Here is an 18,713-nt window from a genome sequence, read left to right as displayed (position 1 = left end):
GAAACATCTTTGTCCCTAGGAAGTGTAGGCTAAAGACAAGAAGGGTTGTTTGTAAAGAGCATGCTGGAATTAGAGAACTCGTTGACCACAGGGGTCTTGATATTACTGCAAGGATGCAGCCAAACCACTGAACTAGACTACTCCATGAGCAGAAAGAAAGTTTTATTGGGATCAAACTGCCCAAGCTATCTCTGGGGGTGGGGGTGGGGTGGAGAGAAGAGGAAAACTGCAGAGAAGCCAGAGGATTTCACGTAAGTCAGCAGGGTGGGCTCTTTGATCTGGTACAGGCTGTTTGGTTTGACCAGAAATGAGATGCCCTTTACCAAGGTAGTTAATCTTTGTTGGGGGGTGGGGTGGGGCTGAGGGAGGTTCCTGGTAGACAGAAACCTACCCGTTCACTCAACAACAATCCTTCTGTACCCCACCAAAGTCCTTCTGTTTAGAGCCTTGTCGCCAGCACTGCCGTTTTAAGGGGGGGGGGCACTTTGGACCAAAATTGACAGGCAATTATGAATTTTTTGTTTGTTTTGTTTTGCTTCATCTGGGTTTTTTGAGACAGGGTCCTGGAGCTTCCTGTGTAGACCAGGCTACCCCCTAATTCACAGAGACTGCCTGCCTCTGCCTCCCCAGGCTGGGTCCTGGCTTGACCAGCAATTCTGAAGCTTTACACTAGGGTTGAGGATGGAAGGGTCTACGTGAGTGACACCCCTCATCAGGGAGCAAATCCAACAACTGGCTCCTGGCTTCTAATTGACCTTTTACAAAGGATTCCTAGACAAATAGCTGAGTGGATGAGGTCTCAGATGAGGAAAATGCCAGCTAATTCTGGTATCATCTTGTACAGCCAGAATATAAAGAAATGATGGAGGAGGGAGAGGAGGAGGAGGAGGAGGAGGAGGAGGAGGAGGAGGAGGAGGAGGAGGAGGAGGAGGAGGAGGAGGAAGCAGGCTGATAATATAAATACTTCTCTCTGTAAGAGATAGAGCCTGAGTTCCCTCCCCTTGATAGTAAGTGAGGCTCTGACTCATTTTTAAAATGTGTATTCTGGCCGGGTGGTGGTGGCTCACGCCTTTAATCCCAGCACTCAAGATGCAGAGGCAGAGGCAGGCGGAGCTCTGTGAGTTCGAGGCCAGCCTGGACTACAGAGGGAGTTCCAGGAAAGACGCAAAGCTACACCACTCAAAGGAAGAATTTTCCTATTGAGTTTCCATTAAATCACTACTGGGTGACTCAGGGACTCTTTTTATAATATTGTGATCACCCAAGGAAGGTTCTTTCAGATGTCCATGTTGTACTTCAGTAGGAGTTTCAGAAGCAATTTCTTCTTTCTTCTCCATTTCCTCTTTATACAGTTCACAAAATGGCGGCTGTCTGGCTTTCAACAGATTGTTAGATAATCCAGCCCTTCTTAAACTGGGAGTTTTAGCCCCACTGTTTGGAGCCCATGGGGTGATGGGAGACCCTGTGATGATATCTGTGGTTTGTGAAGATTCTTTAGAATGTCTATTCCCAGGTGTGTTTACATTTTAGATAGGAGCCCAGAAAAGGTTAGCTTTCACACGGACTGACGGCAACAGTCACACAGCTTAGCTTCGCTTTCTGAGAGGATGGAAGAGAATCATTACTGTCATCAGTGCAGCTTCTGATCGACCCAGTCCATCCCCCGAACTGTTCCTTAAAGAAATGGGATGCTTACTGGGTGGTGGTGGCAGATGACTTTAATCCCAGCATTCGGAAGGCAGAGGCAGGCAGATCTCTGTGAGTCGAGGCCAGCCTGGTCTATACAGCAAGATCCAGAACAGGCTCCAAAGCTACACAGAGAGACCCTGTCTTGAAAAAAAAGAAAAGAAAATTGAAAAGAGATGTGATTCTTGGTATGGGGAGAGGGTTCAGTGTGAGTTCAAATCCCCAGCACCCATATGAAGGATGGCCACAGGGGTTGCATATATTATTACCCTGAGGTGGGAGACAAAGATCCTGCACTTACTGGCCAGCTAGTCAAGACAGTTGGTGAGCTCCAGGTTCAGTGAAGAGACCCTGTCTCAAAAACAAGGTAGAGTGAGAGGAGACAACTAATACTGACCACAGACCTGCACACACATGTGCACACATGTGTGCATGCCCATACACATGTGAACATACACACAACCATGTACAGACAACACAAACACACACACACACACACACACACACACACACACACATACACAGAGAGAGAGGGAGGGAGGGAGAGAAGGAGAGAGAGATTTTATTTTTGTACTGGAGTTGATAGTCTAAGGACCAAAACATAATCCAAAATGTTCCCATTTATTTATTTTTAAAAGGTGATGTATAGATATTCCATGGGATGTCATTCAGCCTCTAAACAACCAAAAGGAAGAGCAGTTTCAAGAGTCTATTGTTTCCCTTAACCAGTTTCTCAACATGAGTATCAACTAATCACCGTAGCAGAGCAGGGTTGCCTATCTTTCTAAGGCATGCTTTGAAAGCAGGATGCTAAACTTTTTTTTACTATTTAAATTGTGTGTGTGTGTGTGTGTGTGTGTGTGTGTGTGTGTGTGTGTGTGTGTGTGTGTGTGTGTGTTTGAGCATGTATAATTGGGTCAGGGGCTGATGCTATCACACAGATGTGGAGGTCAAGGGCCAACATCCAGATTGAACTCGGGTCATCAGGCTTTAGAAGCAGGTGTCTTTATCTGCTGAGCCAGCTCATTGGTCATAAAGTCCTTTTTATAGATGCTGAGCTTCTGGTTTGGGGGTGTTGGAATTCTAAACATTTTTAAAGATAAATGACTGATCATTTCACCATTGACTCTGCCTCTTCTTTTCAGTAAGTCCTTCCCCTTATTTAACCGGTGCATCCCTCAGACCCCCGAGTGCTATTCCTTATTTGCATCAGTCTTGATAAATGATGCTGACGCTCTCCATCGGATTCTAAGTGGAATAATGGCGGGAAGAGACACCATCCTCGGCTTGTGTGTCTTCACATTCGGTAATTCTTGATTAATTTTATTTAGTAACTGTTTATGGTATGCCGAATTTCTCGACACTCGAGTACCTTGTGTAATGAAAACCAGCATCTTTGACTTAAATATAGAGCTTATGTATTTTCTTCACAGATTTGTTCAAAGGTTCAAGTGTGGACAGGGGGCAGTAAGAATCGAAGACTAGTTGGCTCTCAGCTGGGAAGCAGTCCTGCATAGAATTGAGTTAATATATTGGTCTGGCTCCTGTCTTTTGTTAACTCTGCATACAAGATGGGCAAATAAAACACTGCCACCTTATGTATTGGCTATGAAAAACGTAAGCATCAGGGGCACCAGACCCCAGTTCTGCTCGTCAGTGTGCCTTCCTGGCACACTTATAGACTGGTCAGTCTATGTGCTCAGAAGGCTGCTGGCTGGGGAAAGGAAGGAGTGTGTGTCATGGTACTGTCCTGGTCCTGATGGAGCCCTACCTGCTCTGAGCGAAGGCCTGCTCCCTCGTATCTTTGGGGAAGCAGCTGCCCATCCTTGAGCCTGTGGCTTCAATGCTGTGTTTCACCTTGCTAAGACTAAGCCAATTTTCCGTCTGAAGAGGTTAAGCCATGCTGCTTTGGACAAATATTGTAGGTCACTGCTCTTTCCAGCAGCAGGCCTCCCACCTCCAAGCTGAAAGAGACTTTTTGGTCAGCCATCAACATATTTCTGCCTGTTTAAAAAAATTACTTATTAGCTGAGAAGTAGTGTTGCAGGCCTTTAATCCCAGCACTTAGGAGACTTGCAGAGCTGAGACCCTAACCCAGGTCTGATTCCAAACCCTGTGTTAGTACCCACTGTACTGGAACATCTATAAGCAATCCCAGTTGCTTTATTTGTGAGAATTAGTGTTCCTAGTCACAGAAATATTCAGAAAAGTCACAATCCTAAAAACCCAAGTGTTAAAAAATAAAATGCAACATCTTACATATACAGTTTACTTAATAATTATAAGTTTGATTTGTTGGATGTTGGCAGTGCATGCCTTTAATCCCAGCATTTGGGAGACAGAGGCAGGTGGATCTCTGAGTTCAAGACCAATCTGGTCTATAGAGCAAGTTCCAGGACAGCCCAGGGCTACACAGAGAAACCCTGTCTCAAAAAAAAAAAAAAAAAAAGGAAATTTAATTGTTTTTCATTGTCAAGACATTATTCTTTGAGATTTCATAAGCATATCCAAGAACATTAAGAGTTAGAACTGGTCCAGCAGTGGTGGCGCACACCTTTAAGCCCAGCATCGGGAAGGCAGAGGCAGGCGAATCTCTGAGTATAAGACCAGCATGATCTACAGAGTGAGTTTCAGGACAGCCAGGGCTACACAGGGAAACCCTGTCTTGAAAAACTAAAAAAAAAAAAAAAAAAAAAAAAAAAAAAGTTAGAACTTCACAAAGCCCAGCATAAAAGACAAAAGACTTAAATATGGTAAAAATTTAAATAGTTAATTTGGACTTTTAAGAAAAAGTATGGTTTCTTTTTTTACATTTACATTTTACACTTATTTTAATACATTATTAATTCATTACTCATCTATCGTTATATTTAAACTTGAGAAGAATGCTGGCATTTTCAGAACCTCCTTACCACAGCTGACTTGTGTCGGAGGCCTAGGAGGGTATCCTGGGTATTTGTATTTAGTATTTGCTGTTTCCCAGGATGCTTGGAAAGTGAGTAAACCCATCAGCCCTCACTTTCCTGGGCCTGATCAGCAATCACAGTTTTATGCTGACCACCCTTTCCACCCACCGCCCTCCCCTGCTGCCTCGTTGCCCTGGAGCATCATGTTTACCTCTGTTTACCTTTCCAGCCTTGTCTCTGGCCATGATGTTCACTTTCCGATTCATCTCCACACTTCTGGTCCACATCATCATTTCGCTGGTTATTTTGGGATTGCTATGTAAGTATTTCCATTCTTTTTGAGTAAATGGAACAACTTTCCAGTAAGCACAGAGTTTAAAGGTTGGGGGTTTGTTTTGGTTTGGTTTGTTTTTTAACTAACTAGAGTCTTAGAAGGGGATGCAGTCCATCCCCATCTTCACACATATGAGGAAAACCAGGCTTAGGGAGGCCGTTGGGAGTTGCTCCTGCCTCCCAAAGAAAGCTGATGTCCACTCTATCCTTGAGTCTACCTGTTGTGCAGCTTCTGAGACAAGCCTACCAACTGGGTGACCCTGGAGCCCCTAACACTGGTCCGAGGACAGATCTCAGTGTTAGAGTCCTGCCAGGCATGCACATGGCCCTACATTCAATCCCCTGCACAGCAAACAAGCAACAACACAAAATTAAATTTTACTGATACTTAAATACATCATCAGGAAGAATTCCAGCTGGCCATGGTGGTGCACACCTTTAGTCCCAGCACTTGGGAGGCACAGTCAGGTAGATGAACATCTGTGAGTTCAAGGCCTGCCTGGTCTACATAGCAAGTTCCAAGACAACCAGGGCTGCATAAAGAGACTTTGCCTCAAAGGAAAAAAAAAAATTTTTAAAAAGAAGAAAAAAGAAAGGGATTTCTATCTTTCTTTTTGTTCATTTTGAAGGATTTATTCTGTGTTACACTTACTCTGTGGGCCTGTGAGAACCTATGATTGTCACACAAAGGCTCTGGTCAGTCTGAAGAGCAAGGCTGAGAAGGAGCAGAGACCAGGGGAACCTGTGTTGACCCCTCTTTTCCTTACAATGGATTGTGACTATCCTAGGAGTTTTGAGGAAAGAGGTAGAGGCCTCGTTTTGCAACTGATATAGGGCATTTTAATTTTGAATGATCAATGTGACTATAATGTTTTATCCCTTTGAATATTTAATTCTGCTCTCAGGCAGCCGCACAGAGGCCTGGTGTCAGTCACCTTTCTGACTCTGTGACAAAACGCCTGAGTAAATCACTTAGAGAGATTTACTGGCTTGGCTCACAGTTCCAGAGGCTTCACTCCACAGTCACTGGCTCCCTTGTTCTGAGCCTGTAGCGTTATTCTCCTGCCGGAAGCCTGTGATAGCCTAAGGCTGATTGCTACTACTTCATGGCCACTAAGATGCAGAAAGTTCAGGTCCCCGTAGGCCTTCCAAGCACATCTCCAGTAACCCGCTTCCTTCAAGTAGATCCTACCTCCTACAGTTTCTTCTGCCTCCCAAGAATGCCAAGACTCGATCCAGCTGGGGATCTAGCCTTCAATACATGAGCTTCTAGGGAGCATTTCGGTTCTAAATCACAGCAAGCTCTGTATTGGAGAAAGGCCATTGTGACCAGTGAAGGCTGTGGCATCCATCTCCCCATCTATGATCGGCAGACAACTATGACCTCCCTGGAGTTACAACAGTGATGATTTATAGTCATGTTTTTATCTAGATGCAGAGTATTTGCAGTGCCACTGTATCTTCCCAGTGCACCTCTGATAACGTGATCTCCATGGGCTGTGTAAATGACCCACCTTTGTGGGTAAGAAGCCAACATCCAGCCAGGCATAGTGGCGCATGCTTTTAATCCCAGCACTCGGGAGGCAAAAGCAGGTGGATCTCTGTGAGTTCAAGGCCAACCTGGTCTACAGAGTGAGATCCAGTACAAGCAGGGATACACAAAGAAACCCTGTCTTAAAAAACAAAAAACAAAAAAAAACAAAGAAGAAGAAGAAGAAGAAGAAGAAGAAGAAGAAGAAGAAGAAGAAGAAGAAGAAGAAGAAGAAGAAGAAGCCGCCAACATCCAGTCCCCCACGCCCAGGAGCTATCACCAGCAGACCTTCTGTGAATACTTTAGACTTTAGACTCGAATGCTCTTCCTCTGCTCACACTCATCCTGTGGACTAGGTTCCTGTGTCTCCAGAGACCAGTAGCAAGATTGGCAGGTTATCTGCAGACCTGGCTTTGTCCAGATCACCCAGAGAGAAGTGATGGGCTCCAGAACATCTGGGAATTTAGAACCTACTGTTTCAACAGGATCACTGGGTCAGAAGTGGCTAGACTGTGTGTGTGTGTGTGTGTGTGTGTGTGTGTGTGTGTGTGTGTGTGTGTGTGTGTAAAAGAGGAGTGGGTAATCTCAGGATCTCAGGACACATGCCAAGCCTCCTATCACTTTGTTTTCTAGTTGTCTGCGGAGTCTTATGGTGGTTGTTTTATGACTACACCAACGACCTCAGCACAGAATTGGACACGGAAAGGGAGAACATGAAGTGCATGCTGGCCTTTGCCATCATCGCTACGGTCACGACGGTAAGACAAGCCCTTCCGAATGCTGGTTGAGTAGCCACCATCAGCTCTGAATCCAAGTTTCTGAATTCCAGCCAAAAACAACTTGGATGTTCCAGAAGGCTTAACACTCCAGAGGTCACAGGATGCAGCCTTAGGGAGAACAGTGTCAGGAGTGTTGAGGTCAAGGAGTTTGTAGTAGATAAAGAGATACTTAGATGTGGGAGATTGGCAGTAACAAGATGCTTGACCAGGAAGAGAACAGTCGAGAAGGCTGAATGGTATGGGGGTAAAGGATTCTGGTTTCCCTAATTTGGGAGACTTATAACTATTTCTATGTGGAGGAGAAACCCAGTCAAGAAGGCACAGAAAGTAGCTTTGAGGCATTGTCATTTTACGTCACATTCATATTCTCTCGCCTGTTGGCAGCCCATCTCTGGTGTGTGGCATGGAGGTGGGAAAAATAGAAGGTGTTTTCCTTGACCTTTCAAGAGCCTTATTCTCACCTTTGAACTCTGACTTATGGTGATATTTTATTTTGTACTAAAATGTTAATTGCATGTTAATAAATAAAGTTGCCCGGGGGTCAGAGCTATTAGAGCCATAGCAAGAGCGTGGCGGTGGTGATGCACGCCTTTAATCTCAATACCACAGAAGACATGGAAGTCTCTACAGACAGGCAGTGACGAGGCAGTCATGTGTTTGGATTTACAGCCAATGAAAAGGCAGAACAGAAAGTCTATATAAAGTCAAACAGGCAGGAAGTAGCTCTCTTTCAAAGAGGTCTCTGGCGGAAGAGCTAGCTACAGCAGGAAGGGTAAGACTCTTAGCTCTGATCTCTTGACTTTCTTCTTTGCATTGGTTCTGTGTTTATTATTTAACAAGACAGTTGGTTACATCTACACTGACTGGCTCCTTTAGGCAGGGACTCAGCCTTGTTCGCCATTGTGACCGTGGGATCTCACACAGAGGCCAGTACATAGTAAGGTCTCAGTCAGTGCTTGGGAGTTGATCTTTTCAGTTACAACAGAAGTAATGAGTATCTTCCAAGAGAGCCGCTTGAGGCCAGTTAGACACTTGCGTTTCCAGCCCCACGCAGCCCTCTCTGCTCTGCAGCGGTTTGCTCTGGCCTCTCTCTCAACAGGCGGTTCTCCTCGTCTTGATCTTCACACTCAGAAGGAGAATGAAATCGGCAGTCGAGCTTCTCCAGGTGACAAACAAAGCCATCAGCCGCTGCCCTTTCCTGCTCTTCCAACCACTGTGGACATTTGCCATCCTTGTTTCCTTCTGGGTCCTCTGGGTGGCTGTGCTGCTGAGCCTGGGAACTGCCGGTAAGTGGCGCCATTTTAGAACTGACAGCCCGTTCCGGGGAGCGCCAAACCTCTTCTGGAACCAGGGGCTCTGTCACGGGGGACACTTTTGACTGGCCTTGGGGAAGCTGGGTTCTATGAGTTAATTAATTCAGTCAGGCTTGAAAACTTAGGTGAAACTATAATATGAACCAAAGCTCACAGGGAGACGACTGTTAAATGACTTCAGGTTTAAAGCTGGAGACTATAGCTCAGTGGGTTGAGACCTTCCCTAGCAAGCATAAAACCCTGAGTGAAATGGCACATGCTCATAATATCAGCATTACAGAAGTGGGGACAGGAAAATCACAAGTCCACAGTCATCCTTGGCTACTTAGTAAGTTTGAGCCAGCCTGGGCTGCATGAAACCCTGTCTCAAAACAAACAACAACAAAAAGTCTCCAGGTTTAAATCTTCTCCAAGGTAATTTGCCAGCTCCTGACAAATCAGTACTTCACAGATGGCACAGACTCCAGGGAAGATTCTGCTAAGTGAGTTGATTCCAGCAAGGCCAGCTTAAGTTTAAAACAAGTACATGTGGTCGTTCAGATTGCTTTGGTTTTGAAAGGCCACGCTGTAGCCTTCATTCTCCTGGCGTATCCCAAGGCTGCGTCTCCACCAGGGGTCTTCCTCACAATCAGTTTCACTACTTTACCACACCCATATGTGGACCCCACCTGCAGGGATTCTGATCTTATTTGATTTGGGGTAGGACAAAGTAGGTGGATGGATGGATGGATGGACGGACGGATGGACGGATGAATGGATGAATGGATGGATGGACAGATTTGGTATGGATATAAAGATATATTTTTTGCTGGGTGGTCATGGCATTCTCCATTAATCCTAGCACTTGGGAGGCAGAGGCATGCAGATCTCCATTTGAGGCCAGCTTGGTCTACAGAGTGAGTTCCAGGATAGTTATGGCTATACGGAGAAAGCCTATCTTGAAAACAAACAAATATATAAACAAAACATATATTTTTATCATGCTAGTGGGGCATTAAGATTCTACATCAGTGTCATTCAAAGTGCTGTCCACAACGGTGCCGAAAGCCTAGGCCTAGGTATATCACCCCATTGTTGCCTTCACTGAGAACTTCCTGTTATGAGAAAAAATGGAGGGGACCCTGAAAAGATAGTGCTTTCTTGCAACCACAAGGACCTGAGTTTGATCACCAGAACCCAACAGGTAGAGAGAGTCAGATCAGAGGGTCACTGGTTGGGGGACAGCCTGACCTACTGGTCAAGTTCTACTGGTCAATCCCAGACCAATGAGAGGCACTGTCTCAATAATGAATTAGATGCTGCCTGGAGAGTAACACCTGAGGTTGTCCTCTGGCTTCTACACACACCTGCACACATGAGCTCCTTCATAAACATGTACACACACACACACACACACACACACACACACACACACACACACGTCAGCTGGAAGAAATAACATGCTCAGTGGTGACCTTCATTCAACAGAAGCCCCTCTATCCTTGCACACTGGTACCAACCAGTGTGAGGACCAGCAGCTGGTCGGCGGGCCACAGTCCTGAAAATGCTTTGACTTTGCTCTTCGATTTGGCGATGGCCCAGATTCACACTCTGTGGCAAGTACAAGCAGTGAGTTACTTTACTAGACTGTTCCCAGGCAGACAAGAGCAGGAACAGACGTCACATCAATGAGGCTGGTGCAGTTCCCTAATACGTTATCAAGTGTATCTTCTCCATTCAGTGAGGCAAAAATACGTGCTCTTGCATGATGTCTACAATACAGATGCAGGCCCATGTCACAGAACAACTTCAGAGTAGTAGCTTCTTCTAAACTCAGTCCCCTTCCCTCTCCTCTGGAATTAAGTGATCCTACAGAATTAAGATGCTCACAGGTCCTTGGAAGCCACAGCCCCGGGAGACCCATGTGTCCAGCTCTGGGGATGCTGGAGGAGCAGCCTCTTCTTCTGGAGGTCTCTGAAGGCCTCTAGGGAATGTCCAATAACCACCCAGAGAGGAACCTGGGTCAAGCAGATAGACTATGATCATCAGAATGAGCTTTGTCTAGAAAGGAAAGAAAACTGAAAGATGTAAGGTAACGTGCACAAGATCCCATTGCCTTCTTCCTCCACAACCTCTGCTCTTTCTCGCCATGTCATAGTTGAGAGGACCGCTTGGGCTCCCACCGTGGCGTCTCACTTCAGCCTTTAGAAAAGTGGCAGGAAGGAAGATGAGCATCCTTCCTCAGAAGTCACAGGCAGCACAGAACTCTCCCCAACCCCAGGGGCCAGCCCCAAGGGACACGCTGACACCTACCTGCTAAGGAGGTCGGGAAATGAAGTTTCCATTTGCCCAGCCATGCATAGTGCAAAACTTAGAGGTCTATGACCCAGAAGGGAGGAGAACCTCTACTACAGTGGCACCTGAGAGGAATGCACACTGAGAGCCTTCCTCTAGCTCACTGGCTCAAGGTAGGCTCAGTGATGTCAGAAGCAGAGCAGGGGCTGTGTGCACCAAGTGGAGAAGCGAGCCGTGTGTTGAAAGGCCCCCAGCTGACTCCACACCAGGTGGTTCTCCTCCTCCAGCACTACAGTCCCCTTGTAACTTGTCTGCCATTCCGGAGTTTAAAGCGAGAAAATTAAAGACCCAGTAAGTCACCCGTTGATCTTCATGCAGCGAGGATGAGCCACGGCTCTCTGCTTCAAAGCTCTCTCGAATGGCGTCTCCACACTTTCCACTACTGACCTCACTTTCCGAGTGAAGCACCGACCCCACGGTGCAAGTGGATAGGCTGGAAATTGCCAGAATATCTGAAACAGATGGAGCAAATATAGACTCATTGCAGGTCGAGAGAATACCAGGAGAAGGGCCTGGTCTCAGGCAAGAAGGAAACAACCCAGTCCTGAGAGTTGATGGTGGCACTGTAGAGTTTCTGCTCCAAAGCTGACTTGAGATTGAACTGCTAACTTGGTGCCTCGTGACATTCTCCTCCTTGGGTCCAACAACAGTGCATTGACAGCCTCAGTCACAAGGACCCAGAGCGAAGGCAGGGAGGCAGGAGGCCATTTGGTTTGAAGGTAGCCTGTTTTCCCACAGCCACCTCATAAGACCATGTGTCAGAGTGTGATAGTTCTCTGTTAGTGCAAGAGCTCAGGGGGCATGGATGAGAGGAGCCTGGGGGGAGAAAACATGAGCTGAGAGTCTAGAACCGAATGTAGCTCTCCGGGTAAGCTGGTCTTTGCCTTCCCAGCAGAGCGGGCACTACAAAGAGTTACCCTTGCCCTCGCAGCTGTAGTCCAGGATCATGGACTCCCTCAGGCCACCTGACCCTCCTTTCTACACACTCATGGGCTGTCCAAGAGCACAAAGTCCCTTTTGTTCGCCAAGACCTCTTCGTTCAGTGTCAGTGGCTTGGGTCTGGGCCAAGCAGGCCAGCAACTGCATCGATGTTTGACTCTAGGAAGATGCCCCCGCTGTGCCTGTGAAGTGGGAGCAGCTTCCACGTCTTGGGAAAGGATGCTTTGCCAGAGGACGCAGGTGGATAGTGCTCGGTGTCTCTCTGTGTCGTTTAATGTCCTCTCGGGCAGTGATATGAGAGGACAGGATCTCTCTGTGTGTCCTACAGTAAAGGGGTGTGTGTGTGTGTGTGTGTGTGTGTGTGTGTGTGTGTGTGTGTGTGTGTGTGTGTGTGTTGTGGGGGGTATCCTCGGCAGGTAAATATTTATGAGTTTTCTTTAGGGGCTGGTGGTTGAATAAGTTAATAATTTAATGTGCAAAAAATACAGTGAACTTTGGTGGGTCGTGTTTCCTCCTGTGAGCTGTTTCTCTAGTGACTTCATTCATCTGTTCACTAGTTCACAAGTTGTGGCATTTTGGAGATCATCTCAGCAGAGCCTATGAACATCTTGACAGCAGTAACATCTCGTAGTAGTCTGTTAGGACCTGTCTTCTAACTAATCCAATGACGTAAAGAGCCCGCTGTGATGGTGCACACCTGTCACTCCAGGAGGGACACTCAGGAGGCTACAGCTGGGGGATCAGAAATTCAAGGCCTGGGCTACAAGGAGAGACCCTGCCTTTAAAAACCAAAGTCAAAACCAAACAAAAAGCAAAAGTCGTAGTTACCTTAGGAATCCAGCACACGCTGTTGGTGAGCAGAAAAGAGCCCAGATGATCTGGGTGGCAAGAGATCACTACGGTGGCCTAGAAGTCCAGAGTGGAGAACAATAGAAAAGGGTGTGTGTGGTGGGGGGGTATTTCCAGGTCCACGCGGTGGCTGAAAGGGCAGTCACAGCCATGGACACAGTGCACTTGGAACAGGCACTCGGCTACGCTTGGAGAGGAGGCAGCAGGCTCAAACAGAGTTCCCATCAGAGGCGCCAGGGGCCAGGCTGCTTCAGATTTCCTGGGAAATCAGTTCTCTGTGCTATGTCCATGGGAGGCTGAGCTGGAGGAGAGCTTTGCCTTGCAAATGAAGGGCCGTATGTTGTGGCTGTTGTTGTTGTTGTTGTTGTTGTTGTTGTTGTTGTTGTTGTTGTTGTTGTTAGGAATTAGCATTGACTAAGGAATATCTCACACTGGTCTCAGCCACACTCATTATTTGTTCCCCCTCTGCTGTGCCTGGTGGATTTGAGAACACAGTATCTAAGAAAATTATCAGGGATCTAGAAGATGATTAAAGTTATTTCACTGAGCCTGCCGATGGCCAGCCTTGTCTTGGGAACAGAGCGAGGAAGAGAAGAGAGTCTGCAGTGGCTTCCAGAAGTTCAGGTCGTTTCACTGCTGCAGAGAAAAGCCATCCTCATGGGTCACTCTGTGCCTTGCTCCAGTGTGATCTGACCTAGAACCCACTCCCCTTCCTGACTCTCACCCCAGCTCCCCACCGCCAACTGCTTCAGAAGCTAGGCATTCTTAAATTTGTTTCCAGTGTTCTGTTTCGTGGATGATAGTCTACAAATTTCTTGGGCATGTAAACTTGAGTATTTCTTGTGTATTGTTTTCATATTCTTCCTTCTTTCAGCAAATACTGATTGTCTGCCTAGTATGTGCTCATCTCTGGAGATGTATTATGTGTGCCTACTATGTGCTTTGGGTACTGGAAATAGAGCAGTGAGTCAATAGTCCCTTTCTCCAGCAAGAGGAGTAAATATCGTGTCTCAAGGTGCTCGTTACTATGAAAAAGATGTGTTGTTGCCTTAGTTAAGGTGTCTCTTGCTATGGTAAAACCCCATGACCAAAAGCAACTTAGGGAGGAAGGGGTTTATTTGGCTTATGCTTCCACATCACTGTCCAATATTGAAGGAAGTCAGGACAGGAACTCAAACAGGGCAGAAACCTGGAGCTGATACAGAGGCCGTGGAGGAGTGCTGCTTACTGGCTTATTCAGCCTGCTTTCCTAGAGTACCCTGGGTCACCAGGCCAGGGTGGTACCTCCCATGGTGAGGTAGACCCTCACACATGAATCATCAATCAAGAAAATGCACCCACAGGCCAATCTGGGGGGGGGGCATTTTCTCAGTTGAAATTCCCCTTTTAAGATGAGTCTAGCTTGTGTCAAGCTGACATAAAACTAACCAGCATAGTCGTCATCCACAAGTATAAGAACATTAAGGAGAGGGGAACTCTCTTACTACACATCTTACTAATGCGCAGTTGGCTTTTTTTTTTCTTTTGGGGGGGCCACACCCAGCTCCCAAATAAAGATTTAGAGGCTTCATATTCTTTGTTACAAATGCCTGTCCTCCGCTTAGGCTTGTTTCTAGCCAGCTTTTCTGACTTAACTAATTATCCTGTTTCTCTTTATCTATGTTTTCCCTTGGAGCTTTTTATCTTTCTTTCCTTCTTTCTGCATGTCTGTCTTACTTTCCTGCTTCCTCTGTGGCTGTTAGCTGGGTAGCTCAGTGGCTGGCCCCTGGTGTCCCAGTCCTCATTTCCTTCTCCTTTTCTCCTCCACTCTTTCTTCTCCCTCATTCTTTCCTCTTGCCTAGATTTCTCCTCCTATATTTATTCTCTCTGCCCACCAGCCCTGCCTATCCTTTCTCTGCCTAGCTATTGGCCATTCAGCTCTTTATTAGACCAATCAGGTGCCTTAGGCAGGCCAGATGAAACAAATGCCACACATCTTTACATAGTTAAACAAATGCCGCGTGAACAAAAGTAACACACCTCTACAGTTAAAATAACAGTCTGCAGCATAGATAAATACAACACATCTTTGCCTGGTTATAATATCCCACAGCAGACATGTTTGTTCTTTCTCTGTCTCTTGGCTCAGTGTGCTACATCAGAATGGACATTAATGGACATTTTCCTCTTATTTTCCCTAATTTTCCTGCAACCAGAGCAGAGGCAGAAGCTAGGCTGGGGGGCTCAGAAGGCCACAGAGTCAGTAAGACCTGTGGGCCAGTTTTCTAGAAAAGCTGCAAGAAAAATACACAGAACATTTTAGAAAACTGAGCCTTTTGAATTGTGTCTGCTCCTTTGGGGAACCTGTCCTGTCTGGTTGTTGGTCTGTCTTTCTTACAAATCTGCCATTTACAATGATCAGCTTACCACTACAGTCTCTTAAAATGCTTTAAAACTTGCCAATAACATCAAGGCTACAGCTAGGTATATAATGAATTCTACCCAGGTTATTCTAGTGTGTTGCAGAGAGATCTAGAAAGTTGCCTCAAACATCTTCAATAGAATATCTTGTGGATTGGAATAATGTCTCTGCTCTTCCAGAGGACCTAGGTTCAATTCCTAGCACCCAGATGTCAACTCACAGCCATCTGTAATTCCAGTTCCAGGGGATGTGATACCTTCTTGTGGCCTCCACAGGTGCAGGTGTGCACATGTATGCACACAGACACAAATGCAGGCAAGACACCCACACACATAAAATTGAAGTTAAAAAATAGAACATGTCCTTTGAAGAGTGTCCACCGATCTCTATGTCCATCCACTAATTCAACGTTTACTGTGAGCTAAAAATCCTGAGCTGAGCAGTGGTGGTGCACACCTTTAATCCCAGCCCTTGGGAGGCGGTGGCAGGCAGATCTTTGAGGTGTAAGCCAGCCTGGTCTACAAAGTAAGTTCCAGAACATCCAGGGCTATAGAGAGAGAAACTCTGTCTTGAAAAAAAAAATTCTATTAAAACATGTGGAAATGTAGCTTTCCTTCTCAGTTAGAAGACAGGAAAACACACAGTGAGTAAAGCAAGCAAATGACAGAATAATTGGTAAGAGGTATGGAGAAAAGCGAATCAGAGGAAAAGAACCGTAAATGCCTGAGGAGACAGGAGCTCATTTTTAATTTGGCCATAGGGTTAGTGTTAGGGTTAGGGTTGAGCAAAAGAACATACTTGAACAAAGACTTGAAAGCAGTGTAGACAGGGCCACAAGGCAGACCTAGGGAAGGAAGAATGTCTCAAGTCGAAGACCGTAAAGAAGACAGGGTTCTGGGGCCCAGGAAGGAAGCACATTGAGCTAGAATGGTGTCATTAAGACAGTAGACCGAAGTCAGAGAAGGCATGAGGTCAAATCCTGGGGATATGAGGTGGGAAGTTCAGAGAACAGAAACATGACATGATGCTCTTTTTAATGCATTTATGCAGGATGGAGAGAGATGGCGGTGCATGGCTCCCAGGTCTTTGTGTTGCAATGTCACATACTGGGTTCTGCAACGACTTCAGAATGAGTAGCATTTGCTGGTGCAGTAGATGGAGGAGGAAGGCCGAAGAGCTGGCCATGGCTTTGGGTTGTTTTGTCTTTTCTCTAACTTTAGCCACTGGAAGATGAGATGGGAATTAACAGAGATGGGGCAGAAAGTTCAGAGGGGCATTTCATAAGTAGAAATTAATTTAGGGAGTTATTTTTTAACAACTAGATGGATGTTTCTAATAAGCAATGAGTCAGAAGTTCAGAAGGGACGTACAAACAGTATTTGGGAGGAGATAGAGGATTGTGCTTTGAGACATTTCAGTGTTGAGACATCCTAGAAGGCTGGGGCTCAGCTCGGTGGTAGAGCACTTGCCTAGATTTGCTCTTGAAAATAAATAGCCGGGTGGTGGTGGCGGCGGCGGCGGCGGCGGCGGCGGCGGCGGCGGCGCACGCCTTTAATCCCAGCACTCGGGAGGCAGAGGCAGGCGGATCCCTGAGTTCGAGGCCAGCCTGGTGAGTTCTAGGAAAGGCGCAAAGCTACACAGAGAAACCCTGTCTTGAAAAACCAAAATAAATAAATAAATAAATAAGTGGGTTCTGGAGAAAAGGAGGGACAACAAGGGGGTCTGAAAGTGAAGGCTGGGGGTAGGTGACAAGAGTGGTATTCTGGAAAAAGGTTTCCAGGGCCTGTGAGTGGTTCCGTGTCTAAGCTAGGAATGGAGATCTCAGCCTTGATTTCTTACAGCACCTCGGAGGTCAGTCTATTGTAATTGTTGTAGATGAGGGGGAAGGGAGCCATGATTGGAGCCTCATGAAGGGAGGATAGGAACTGGAAAGATCTAGTATATGGTCAATCGGGAGGGATTGGACTGTGAAAGAGCCAAGGAAGCAGTCCAGAGTCGATTTGTTTTCATGGAGAGGAGTTGAGAATGGCCCAGGAAAGGGAGTATTTTGATGGAGAAGAGCAGAATTGTGAAGACGACTTTTCAAGGGTGTGGGAAAGAGTGGGATCTAATGGCAGGGTTGGCCTCGGGCTCAAGGGCAGCTTGCCCTTTCAAGGGCCGAGGTTAAATTCTGGACACGTTGATAAGTATGCGTGGGGAGCAGGCAGGAGTGAGGTCTTCCGATTGCCTCATTTTTCTTAGAGCAACAGGAAGTGAAGCTATCGGCTCTGTGGCTGGAGAAGAGATTATAAAGCAGTTGTCGAGAAGACTAGATGAGCAAACCAACATGGCCACCTGTTAAGTCCTCAGAGTCTCAGAGGAGGCATCTTCTGGTTTTCTTTCGCATACTCCATTTTTCCTGCTAATAGCTAATGTCCATCACAATGCCAGCGTGCGGTAGGTGTTCAATAAGTGTTTAATTTCAGCATTGGGATCATATTACCCATAACTTCTTTGTAGTTAACCATGCATCACGCTTTATTCTTAGCACCTTATCAGTTTATTACATTTGCAGGTGGTGGCTACTTGTGTCACATTTAGATTCAGGAAGCGATGCAGTCAGGTCACGAGGGAATGCGAAGCAGCTATTGCAATCCTTAGTGATAAGTGAAAACACAGATTTGCTTGTGGTTGGTCAGCTCCCCAACAGGATCTTGCCCGCACCTCCAAGGCCCATCCAGGAGAGGGCAGTCCTGCATGCATAAGCATTCCTGCCCCACCCTCAGGCTCTGGAACACGGTGAAGGTTCCCAGGCTTTCAAGCCACAGTGCCTGATCCTTTGAGAGATTTATTTGCTTAAAGCAGTGGTTCTCTTGCAGTAATTTCCCCCCGAGTGGCATTTGGCATCATCTGGAGGTATTTTGAATCATCATAAATGGGTTGTAGAGGCAAAGTGTACTCCTAAACACCCACAAATGGATCAAACAATCGCTACGCTCTACAGGGAGATAATCTGCTCCAAAGTGCCAGCCGGTGCATTGAGAAGCTGAATAATCCTCTCTCAATGAACATCTGTAAACAACTCAGTAAAACTGAGACAGAGGAAGAAATGAAAGGCACTCAGGGTGATGCAGAGATGGCTCCCTGGGTAAAAGCACTTGGTGTTTGAGCCTGACAACCTGTGTTTGGATCCCCAAAACCTCCATAAAAGCTGGGCCTGGTAGTGCAAGCCTCCACAATCCCAGCACGCTATAGGGAAAGGGGAGACGGGTGGAGCTCCATGATTTTGTCGGCCAGCTAACATGGCTTATGCAGCAGTAAAGAGACCATCTCAAACAAGACGGGAAGGCAAAGACTAAAGCCTGAAGGCTGTCCTCTGACGGCCACATGCATGGCATGGCATGCATGCCCACACCCTCACACCTGAGCACGCCCAATTGCCGGCACACATGGGGTGAGTGGAGGAGATTCAGCACTTCGACCCACAGAAATCTGTCAGAAAGAGCCTATGGGCTTTGCTTCTTTGGAAGATATCAAGTCTTTGAGGGCCAAGTGGATCGATTTATCACTTCAGACGCTCCACGTGCTGGCAGTTGTCAGTGTGACAAGCTAGGAAATGGTAGCAGTGACCATGCAGGGTAGCCAAGAGGGCAGATTGTCTTC

The 18,713-nt window shown here is 46.5% G+C and overlaps 1 protein-coding gene across 6 annotated transcripts in view; it reads left to right on the top strand.

The window, feature by feature from the left end:
* The window catches only part of Slc44a3 (solute carrier family 44 member 3), a 78,492-nt gene that overhangs the window by 17,522 nt on the left and 42,257 nt on the right, over positions 1 to 18,713 (top strand). For all 6 annotated transcript variants that reach the window (XM_076574891.1, XM_006977852.4, XM_076574890.1 and 3 more), the window contains 4 exons: positions 2,832 to 2,992; positions 4,822 to 4,911; positions 7,090 to 7,214; positions 8,335 to 8,521. In XM_076574891.1, the coding sequence (XP_076431006.1) occupies positions 2,832 to 2,992; positions 4,822 to 4,911; positions 7,090 to 7,214; positions 8,335 to 8,521 (563 nt within the window). The remainder of the gene's footprint in view (positions 1 to 2,831; positions 2,993 to 4,821; positions 4,912 to 7,089; positions 7,215 to 8,334; positions 8,522 to 18,713) is intronic.

This window comes from Peromyscus maniculatus, chromosome 6, assembly GCF_049852395.1.
Source record: "Peromyscus maniculatus bairdii isolate BWxNUB_F1_BW_parent chromosome 6, HU_Pman_BW_mat_3.1, whole genome shotgun sequence".
Lineage (NCBI taxonomy): Eukaryota > Metazoa > Chordata > Mammalia > Rodentia > Cricetidae > Peromyscus > Peromyscus maniculatus.
The sequence above is the reverse complement of the archived record's forward strand: the minus strand, read 5'-3'. Positions and strand labels throughout refer to the sequence as shown.